Below are 10956 nucleotides of genomic sequence, written 5' to 3' on the forward strand. Positions count from 1 at the left end.
GGTGTTCTGAAATTTACAGTTGCCTACATTGTGATAGAGAATGGATTTGAAGGGGACAAGCCTGGATGCACAAAAGTTAGAAGGCTAATGCAGTGGTCAAAATAAATAAAGTGAGAAAATGACTTGAAGAATTTAGAAGGTGAAATTGACAACTTGAGCAGATGTGAAAGGAGGGAAAATAGGAGAACCAAGAATGGTGCTGTAGCACATAGATGGTGGTGTCACTAAGAGAAAGTGAGAATATTGAGGAGGGGAGGAAGAAGTGATAATATCACTTTTGGACATGTTGAGGTTGGAGTACAGAAGTCTGGCAAAGTGCCAGTGAGATGGCACTACTGAGTACATAGCAACACTGCAAGAAGGCTGCTTCACTGGTACCTGGGTACAGTTACAGGAGACAGGGCTGGAGAAGCAGGCTGTACCCAACCTTGATCTGTATGAACCAGGAGATGGGACTCTACCTTCCAGGTTATGGGAGCCACTAAAGGATTTTATACATCAGAATAAAAAGAATAGATCAGATTTTTAAAGATGACTTTAGTGAGTGTGGAAGATGCTTTGGGATAGAGGAAAGAGCAGAGGCATTTGGGCAAATAAAATTATTTGAATGGAGAAATAATTTTAAATGATTAGAGCCATTATGAAAGCAACAAAGTTGTAAGGAAGTCAATATACATGAGAATAATTCACAAATTCAACAAATAAGGTGGCAGAATAAGAATGATAGTCCTGTGTTAATATTTGCAGGTTTTGATCCTCTTCCAGCCTTGTAAGTAGTGATATTGAGACTTTTTATTTTTAATTGTTTTAGTAGAGAAAATATGCAATGAGATAGCTTAGCTACCATGCTATGAAAAGTAGATTTTTTTTAAGAAATGGATTGGATGAGGTATTTAAATCATTTTGCTCTTCATCTTATTATGTAATTATCCCTTGGTATTTTGGGAAAGATTACAGTAAAGATCTATATTACTTTTTTTTTCTTATTGATGCTATCTTAGGTAAATATGGTGCTTTGGGTGGGAGCAGAACCATCCAGGTTCCTTTTTTACTGATAGAATGAGAAGGATATGGAAATCAATCATATGTGGAAAGTGGTTGAAAGGGAGGAGTCTGAATGACTCCTGCAATGATGCTGGAAGTCTGGTGAGGATTACTGTGAAGAAAGACATAATAGGTCAGGATCAGGAAGTGGCAATACATTCCATTGTGGGCATTGTAGAGTTTGAGGGGTTTGAGGGACAATCAAGTGCAGAAGCCCAGTGGAGGGTCTCTCTTCTGTCACTGGAGCCCAAGAGATGGCCTTGAGCTGGATCTAAAGACTTAAGAGTCATCTACATTTTTGTAGTATTTATGGCAAATGAATTTATATGCATTCATGCACATATGTGGCTAAAGAAAATGAGATCGAGACTAGTGTTGTGAGTAACATTCTCATCTAAGGGATGGTTTGTGAAACAAAAGCTGTCAGAAGAAGCTGAGTAGAACAGCTAGATGTATTGGAGAAAACTAAGAAAAAACAAATGTACAGCAAGAGAAGAAAGTGTTTCAAAAAGAAGTGATTGCCAAATGTCAGATGCCACAGATAGGTAAAGATAATTGTGGATTAAGTCACTGAATTTAGCAATTAGAAGATGCTGTCATCTGAATGTTTGTAAACCCCAAATTGATATGTTCAAATCCTAAAACCCAAGGCAATGATATTAGGATATAAGGCTTTTGGGAGGTGAAGAGGTCATGACGGTAGAGCCCTCACAAATGCCATGAATATCCTTTTCAAAGAGACCCTTCACACTTTTCACTACAAAAAGACAGAGCAAGAAGCCACCAGCCATATGGATGAAGGCCCTCAGCTGACACTAATCTGTGAGCACCTTGGTCTTGGATTTCCCATTCCCCAGAGCTGTGAAAAGTAAATTTCTGTCACTTAAAAGCATCCAGCAGGCTAGATGTGTGTCTCAGTGGTAGAGCACTTGCCTAGTATGTGCAAGGCCCTTATGCAATTTCCAGCACTGCAAAAGCAAACAGAAATATAAGCAGCAGCTGATGGTATTTTGTTATAGCTGCTCAAATGGACTAAGAGAATGGGTGGCTCCTATCCTCAGCAAAGGCAATTTCAAGGGGCTAAAGGAGAAAGAACCCTGACGTCAGTGGGCATAGGAAAGAATGAATGACAGGTGAGGGCAGAATACTCTTTTAAGAAGCTGATTAGTGAAGGAAAGGATGTCGGATGACATTTGAGAAGGCAGAAACAGAGATAAGGGTGGAATTTTGTTGAAATGGTTATTTTGAAAATGGTTGAGATTAGCATATATTTATAAATGACAGAGTACAAAGGCAGATTAAATTCGTAAGAGAGCTGGATATTTGTAGAAGCAAAGTCCCAGAGAAGGGTAGAAATGATAGAATTTAGCACATTAGTACAGAGTTCATACTTAGGGTAGGGGGATGAAGGGCACAGGATTAGAGGATTAGAGATTAGGGTTAGATTAGAGATTAGGGTTAGAGGGCTGTGGGAAGGGTTAGGATGGTGAAGGGAGCCCTTGGCAGATGGCAGTCAGGAGGTAAGAGGGAATGCTGTTCTGAAGTTCACAGTCCAAGGGAATAATAGGGCATCATTTCCTTCAACAAACGAAGTGGGGTTTGGAGCAACCACTGTGCTCTCTGCCCAGAGCTTGTTGGTAAAAGGTGAGTAGGATGTGTGACTGTCACAGCCCTCCTGGAGACACACCTCAACCCTGCTGCACTTTCATCTCTGCCTCTCCTTCCCCTCATCTTTTCTTCCCATCTATCTTTCCTTCTCTTATAAATGTTTCTTCTCTTTCTAGAGCCTCGCTGCCTCTCGTTCTTCTCATCTCCCTTATCTCTCCCTGTCTTGACTCCATCTGTTTCTCTTTCCTTCCCCCTCTTTTATAAATTGTCAAAACAAGGAAACAAAATTGGACTTTAGTCTCTTATGTTTACTGAACACATATTTGTTTCCTGTATTTAATTTTTAAAACAAATAAATAAAAAATGCGATGCTTCTTTCTCTGAAACGAAAGATACCTGTAAGTTTCAGTTACTTTGTTCTGTCGGTAATAACCCTTGATAAAATAAACAACCCCTGCCTCTGTTAGGGACTGTGCGAGAAGTAGCAGATGGCTTCAAAGATCCCCAACAGGCACAATGCTTATTTTCCACATGTTGTTGACTCCATGAGAAAGAGAAGACTTAAATGTTTTAGCCCTAAAGTCAAAAATACACACCCAGAGTTTGTATGCAAATAAAATATAATGAACAAGAAAAACCCAGAAAGTGTATATTGATATCCATAAATTCAGTATTACAGTTGAAATTCAAATGATGGGGGTGGGGATAAAAAAAAAATCAAGTCTATGGCCAAAATACACAAGCTGCTTCAGGAAATCTCATACTGTCAGCTGCTAGCCAAGAAAATCGTGTCCTCTTTGTTCCACTGACCTGGCAGCAGGAACATAGCCCTCGTAGCAGCAGGTGACACACTATTCCCCTGAGTGCTGAAAGAGCACTACTAGGCTACACACAGCATGGTGGGCTCTGACTCTGGAACACACAACTGGGGTTGGCATTGACTTTGGATTCTTTAGGCAACCTAAAGCCAGAAGTTCTCACTCGTGCATTAGCCTAACAAATCCTCCACATGGATGATGATTTCTATTGAAAGTAGATGTATAAAAATGGGATCCATTGCTGGGAACTAAATTCTGAGACCAGTTCAATGACAGCCTAAATTGTGACCATTACCTTTGTAAACAGTGCTCACATTGTATGACTTCTAAGTAACATCTCTAATTAAATATGTCTTGCTTACATGTCTTAATATATCCTTTTTAAAGGTATCTTTAATTTTTAAGCTAATTATTTATTATAAAAGAAACCGTGAGTATAAAGAAAGTCTTCAGAGAGCACCAGAGGAAGAAGATGGATAGGGATCTCAGAAGTTCAGGTTCAGACTCCCCAAAATGCTGTCAGGGTTGCACATTGGAGGGAGGGATGCCGCTCTTGAGGGGTGGTGCTTCAGCAGCCTGGGGAATTGCCAGACAGCAGCCCTGTGCAAGTGATCGTCTATAAGGCTAATGGTGTGCCAAGAGCCAGAAAGAGCAAAACCCTAAGGGCAGCCCTTACAAAGCTACAGAGAAGAAGTTTGTCCTTGTGTTTTTCAGTATCTTGGACTGTTTCATTGATGTTCATTCCAGACAGCACTCTGTGTTCCAAGTTCCTGCTTTGTACCTGTTGTGGAGGAGCAAGTTTGAACAATAGAGATGCACCACACTCTGTGCCAAATTCGAGCCCATTTATTATAGCCAACAGCCAAGGGGGGCTTGCACCCAGAAAGTTTCCTTGGCAATGGGAAGCAGTTTGATTCCTCCTTCTAAATCATGCTTTCAGTTGGGGAGGTCTCAGGGGAGAGCAAGCAGAATCTTACAGGAGCAGAACCATGCCAGATTAGTCGGGGGTACAAGGAAGTTTCACACACTAGGTGAGCTACAAAACATCCTGAAACTGCAGCAAGTTTACTGCCAAGCAGGATGTGGGGGTTTTGGGTGCTTTGTTCATGTGCAAGCACTTTGTTCAAGCACAGGTACAAAATGGCGTTGAGGCACAAGATGGAGTCGGGTTGGCTATCACAGTACCCACTTCTCACCCTCTTCTTCTTCATGCCTGGATCTTTGCTGTCTTAAATATCTAATACAGTTACTCACAGTAAATTATGACTTGGAGAGCAGATAACTTCATTATATTTTCTGGTGGTGTTTATATTTTTTAAATGAGCCTTATAAGGCAATGCACTAGAGGGAAAAACCTTGGAGATGAATTGTAGTGGGTGTGGCAGGCAATTGGCTAAATGCTTACAGGCAGGAAGAGCCTTTTTCTATCCCTAGGGATTATCTATAGACTGGTTTTTAAAATGATCTTTTGCCAGTATCCATCAAAAATATTTAGAAGTGACACCTACATTATCCAAAACGACCCTCAAGCTTGCGTTTTCTCTTTTTTCTTTCATTTCTGATACCTAAACCCCTTGTGCTTGACTGTGAAATCTTAAGAGAATTCAAAGGCAAAGTGTCCATAACTGAAAATGAACTGCTCATGTAGGAAGGACTTCATGAATATTTAAAGGTATAAAAACAATCTCTTTTCCCAAAGTGATCATTGTAGGGAGTTGACACTACCAAGTCCTCATGGAGCTTTATCAATTTGATAAGATCAAACTCCCTTCACAAAGGGTAAATCTCTCCACCTTGCATCTAGTTTAAGATGGCTTTCTTGTAAATAAATTTTGGCTTGCTAACTTACGCTTTTATAATCGTTTTTTCCCCTTTCCCTTCTCCTGTTTACATTTCTCAGGACAAATGTTGCCTTTCACTTTACTGCCAGCCCCTCTCAGCCTCAGGTAAGTGAAGAGTTTCAAGAGTTATCAAGAGCCCCTCTATTGATGTTACCCACAGAAGCCATGGAATCAAAGAGAGTCAGCATGTGGTGTTGTCCTTGACCTTTTGCAATTTTAGATGTATTTATACTCTGGATTGTTACTTGTGCCACTGGGATTTTGAACACAACATTTAATCTTATTGCTTTAATTGGCATGAAATGGAAGACATGATATCTGCTTTCTGGTGTTCTTTGGTTCAACCTTCGTTAAGCAAATCATGGCTTACTATGTCCAAGTACAGTGTTGGACTGTTTTAGGTGCTAGGGACACGGGATGAAGAAGAGAGACATTAACTTCTGTCATTACAGACCTGATAGGATGGAGTGGGGGACAGGGAGTGGAATGCGGATGCCAAACAGATATACAAATAATTGACTTAAAAATACAATAAAAATAAGATAGATTTTAATTCCTACAATGTTACTGATGGGTTAAATTAGTTTCTCCTGTTTTAAAGAAAGAGCAGGAATGCTGACAAGCATTAGGATAATTAGCTATTTTTGATGTGCTCTTCATTAAACCATATTCATAAACAGAATAAATAATAATAAATGTTGATTACTTCAGGCTGTTTCTCTGTTGACATTCTAGTTACTTTTATTTTTTCTTTCATAGCTTCTGAAAGAGAAAGGTCTATACAATAGCAAGTTTAAAACGGGTTTTTTTGGTTTTCTGTTTTTAATTCATTAAGTTTATTGGTACATTTTAGGTATACAATATGATGACAGTCATCATTGGAAATTTGCACCTTTACATAATCTCTCTTGGTTCTTATTTTTTCCCCATTCCCTTGTCCTCCCTGTTTACAAAGATTTTGTTTCTGTTTTTTCCTTTTCTCATATTTATACCTTTCCCTTCTTTCCTTTTCCCTACCCTTCCCCCTTCCCTTTCCCCTTTGGACCTTTTCTTCCTATTTCACATTATCTATTATACATTTTGATCCTTAGTTGCACTTTCAGTTTCTCACATCAGAGAAACTATTCAGTTTAATATTTAGATCTTTGATCCATTTCGATTTTAACTTAGTGCATGGTGAGAGATATAGGTCTAGTTTTAATCTTTGGCAAGTTGAAATCATTTTTGCAGCACCATTTATTAAAGAGGCTAGCTTTCCTCCAGTGAGGGTGTTTGGTTCCTTTGTCAAAGAGGAGGTGGCTGAGCAGTTTCTGTATCTTCTAATTTGTTCCACTGATCCTTAGGTCTGTTTCTTTGCCAGTATCATGCTGTTTTTATCACAGTAGCTTTGTAGTATAGTTTCAAGTTTGGGATTGTGATACCCCCTGCCATGTCTCTGTTATTAGAATCCTACTAGGATATGAGACTTGTTTTGGTTGGTTTTATCAAAATATTAATGATAAGTTTGACATCACATCTTGACCAGTTATCATTACTGACCATTAATTTCCCTTTCTTCATCATTAGTACCATGTTCAAAACTTAAGAGTCAGTACATTTTGTTTGTTTGTTTGTTTTTTGGTTCCGGGGATCAAACTCAGAACCTTGCACTTGCAAGGCAGGCGGTGGAACCACTGAGCTAAATCCCCAGCCTAAGAGTCGGTACATTTTGCCAATGGATTAATAATCTAGCTAGGTAAATAGTATAATAATCTCTTTCTATAAGAAATTTCCTAATTCTGGTGATATTTCAAAAGTACCTTTAAAGATTTTTCAACCTGCCCAAAACTGTAAACATATTTCATGAGCTGGATGTAATCTAAATATCTTCTTAATATATTCCAACCAGGAAATAGTTTCTCTAGCAAAAGTTCTAGGGGAAGGACTGGTCTAGTCCTAATTATTGTCTGTGGGAAGGTGGTTAAAATTCTTGAAGAACAGGAAAGGTAGAGCTTCAAATTTCACGACTACACAGAAATAATCTGGTCTCATTTTACATTCCATGTGTCCCTAATTCAAAGGTGGGGAGGAAGACTTCTTTAGTAAGAAATGGAACGAAATATTGTAGTTTCCCTAAAAAAGATATGGTCATACCATAAAGTGAAATGGCTGCTTTGTCTTACTCACTGTCTTCCTAATGTCTGGCACAGACTCCTAAGGCAGAGCAGTTAGTTGCTCAATATGTATGAGATGAATGACTGGCTGAAATAACCAAGATTCATTGAGATTTGTATCTGAATATCATGCCTAATAGTAGAGAAAGCAATCCTATTTATGTGAAAATGGTTTGAGTTCATAATGTTAAACATTTCTTATAATTAAAAAATTATGTCTTTCTTTTTCTTATTTTCAGTTTTTTCTATACAAATTTCCCAAAGATGTAGACTCAGTTATCATTAAAGTGGTGTCTGAAATGGCTTATCCATGCTCCGTGGTCTCAGTCCAGAACATCATGGTGAGTACTGATACTTGTCAACCTTCTAACAGGGAGTAGTATATTATCCTGGAGTAAATGATAGGGAGGAATGTCATCCTTTTTACCATGTGTCTCCCACCAGACTGCTAAATAACAACAGTATCTTGTGCACCTGAGTGGGTAATTCATGTTTGAGGAATGATTTAGAGAAATAAGAAGAGTTGAGCTCTTACCAAAATAAAGGAAAGAAGGAAGAAAGCAAGGGAAGAAGGGAATGAGAGAGAATGTATCATGATAACGAAAACCAAGTTAGGGCTGGGGATTTAGCTCAGTGGTTTTGCCACCTGCTCCGTAAGCGCAAGGACCAGAGTTCGATCCCCAGTACTGAAAAAAAAAAAAAAAAAAGAAAGAAAATCAAGTTAAGCATTCCACAAGAAAAATAGAAACCTACTGTTTGTTCTGTTTTAAATCTTCTATTGTTAACACCTGTCTTGCCGGGTGTTAACAATAAATGGGAAAGATGTTATACACTTAAAGGCCATTTTTTCTTAGTTCTCTTCAATATGGAGTGGCTTTGACTTTAGAGGACAAGCCACCAAGTTCTAGGAAGACTATTTCATGAATGTTCTGGGTAGAGGAGACTTTCCATGGTTTCTGGTTTAGTAAGGACTCGCTAGCTCTGTGATCCACAGATCTAGGTGGACAGGCCCAGACAGAGCCTGCATGTGATGTGACATTAATAATGCTTTCCTTTTTCTCCCTCATGCATGTTGCAGTGCCCAGTGTATGATCTTGACCACAATGTGGAATTTAATGGTGTCTATCAGTCCATGACCAAGAAAGCTGCCATCACACTGCAGGTGAGACATTGATTCTGTGGTCACTATTGTCAGTGACAATGCCAGTGGATAGTCAGTTTACCTACTGGACCAGCATCCAAAAGAGATGGCCATCTACTATGTACCTTGGTTCTTTTTCCATTATGATGGTTAAAATTAAGATCTCTAGGCCTAAAATCAAAGCGTGGGTGATGAACAACAGTGCTGTTCTGCCAAGTACTCTTTTCCCCACGGAGAGTCTTGGAAACACACGATACAGCGGGACATCTATTTGACAGTTTCCTTAGAGATATATGAGCAGAAAATTCCAGTCTACTCAGTGAAGGGTGCCAGTTTAGGGTGAAATTTATGAGATCTACTTAAAACAGTTAAAGGCATTCTAATAAATTTTACCACTCACAGTCACCAAAAGATGGCTTCAACTCTGCACAGATTGACAGGTTCAAAGGGATATGGGTCATGTTTTTATTTGTAACTAGATTATTATTATTTTAATGGTAATTAAATAGCAAAAATGTACTTACACCATCTCAGCATATTTTCAGAAACTCTATTCTTTGGGGTGGTACTTAAGGAACATGTGACTTTATCTGTTCTCTATGGTAAGCTGATGTTACCCATTAAATAACAAGCAAAAAATGAAGAGAAATTAATTACAATTTCAACCTAATTGAGACCTAAAAACTTCTATCAGTCAAACCAATTTTAAGGATCTCAGAATTGATGTCCCAAATATCTGCTCTTGTTTTTAGTATTTATTTCTTCCTTAACATCTCAGTATTATGAGGTCCCAAATAAAAAAGGATAGAGAAATAACTGTAATAGGGAACTTTAGATTTTACATCACCCGGGACATTATATTAATGAAGGGCAAAGCATATCAGTGCAGTTCTACTTTGGGTGTATTTGGCAATAAATTGTTACTCCTCTTTGGGTGCTTGTTTCAGTCATGGGCCATTTTCTCAGTAGGCTAAACATACCAGAAATTTGTAGACAATTTTTTTAAAAGTCAGGATTGTAGAACTATAATGGTCCTTAGTGGCTATCTTGTCAACCATGCTTCATTCATGGACAAAGAAACTGGGATACAGATAAATATATTTACAGAAAATCAAAGCCAGGTACATAATTCAGGTCCTTGGCCTCCCTAACTGCATTATTTATACAACTGCTGACTTCATTACTTTCAGGAAAGTTATTTATAATTTTATTTTAAAATAAAAACAAAACAATACATAAGTATAATTATTAAATATAGGCTGTTGACATTATTGTTTATATGACAGCTGTTACAGTTCTAAGCACTCATGTGAGGACAAAATAGATTGAAATCACAACAGTGTATTTGTTTATTTTAATTTCTTGGATTTAACAATTATTGTGGACAAGCTGGAATAGATCGTGAGTATGTGAAGGTCTTTCCTAAGGTGTTAGAAGGCCAGGGTAAGCTCTACTTTTCTTCTTTTTCCTTTCTTTTTATCCTTGACCCTTTGGACTTTGTTTCTTCTTCTGCCATCTTTTTTACCTGCATATCACAAGGTTGTTATGTCTCACACAGAAGAAGAATTTTCCCGGAGAGCAGTTCTTCGTGGTGTTTGTGATAAAACCCGAAGATTATGCCTGTGGAGGATCATTTTTCATCCAGGGTAAGAGACAAGGAAGGATACATGGAAGGGAAGCCAAATGCTCATCTCTAGTTCTGAGTAAGGGTTCATCAGCAGGGATATGGCAAGGCCGTCTGAAAGACACTTTAAAAAATGAAAAGTAGAAAATAATAGATCTAAAGGTATTATTCATACTACAAAATGATAGTACAGTTCAACTTTTTAAAAGTCTTATACTCCCTCTTACCACATAAAGTAAATTCACACAATTTGCCCTTCACTCAACAAATCCTTGCTCCTGAGAAGTAAATATCTCTCTCACACAGTGGGTTAAGGTACATTTACTTTTTTTTAACTTAAGAAATAGTTTTAATATGAAACAATCATTTAAGTCACATACATCATGATAAGAAACAAGACTTTCTTTTATAAAAGATGACATCTTAACAAGCAACATCATCTACACATCTACAGAACAAGAAAAGTACAGGTATCCCAAGTAAGTTTTACTGTAATTCCAAGTAATGTAGTGTTGATAAAATACAACAAAGATGAACCTCCAGAATGCCTCCAAATCCCCCATCATTGTACCACCAGAAGTCGGAAGATGTGGAGGTGACTTTTATAGTGCTACAAGATAAGTAGAAGAGAAAAGGAAAGTTACTAAAATTTGGAAACAGAAAGGAAACCTCTGAGTACAGAACTAGAAGACAGTGGGCTATTTAAAAAAAATAGTCAAAACAATCT

General features: G+C 38.1%; 1 protein-coding gene across 4 annotated transcripts in view; it reads left to right on the plus strand.

The window, feature by feature from the left end:
• The window catches only part of Sidt1 (SID1 transmembrane family member 1), a 109409-nt gene that overhangs the window by 41874 nt on the left and 56579 nt on the right, over window positions 1–10956 (plus strand). For all 4 annotated transcript variants that reach the window (XM_087215700.1, XM_021263628.2, XM_004835707.3 and 1 more), the window contains 4 exons: window positions 5371–5416; window positions 7704–7805; window positions 8543–8626; window positions 10164–10251. In XM_087215700.1, the coding sequence (XP_087071826.1) occupies window positions 5371–5416; window positions 7704–7805; window positions 8543–8626; window positions 10164–10251 (320 nt within the window). The remainder of the gene's footprint in view (window positions 1–5370; window positions 5417–7703; window positions 7806–8542; window positions 8627–10163; window positions 10252–10956) is intronic.

The sequence above is a fragment of the Heterocephalus glaber genome, unplaced genomic scaffold (genome assembly GCF_053883595.1).
Source record: "Heterocephalus glaber isolate CG9 unplaced genomic scaffold, H.glaber_assembly_v1.0 deba00000122, whole genome shotgun sequence".
Classification (NCBI taxonomy): Eukaryota; Metazoa; Chordata; class Mammalia; order Rodentia; family Bathyergidae; genus Heterocephalus; species Heterocephalus glaber.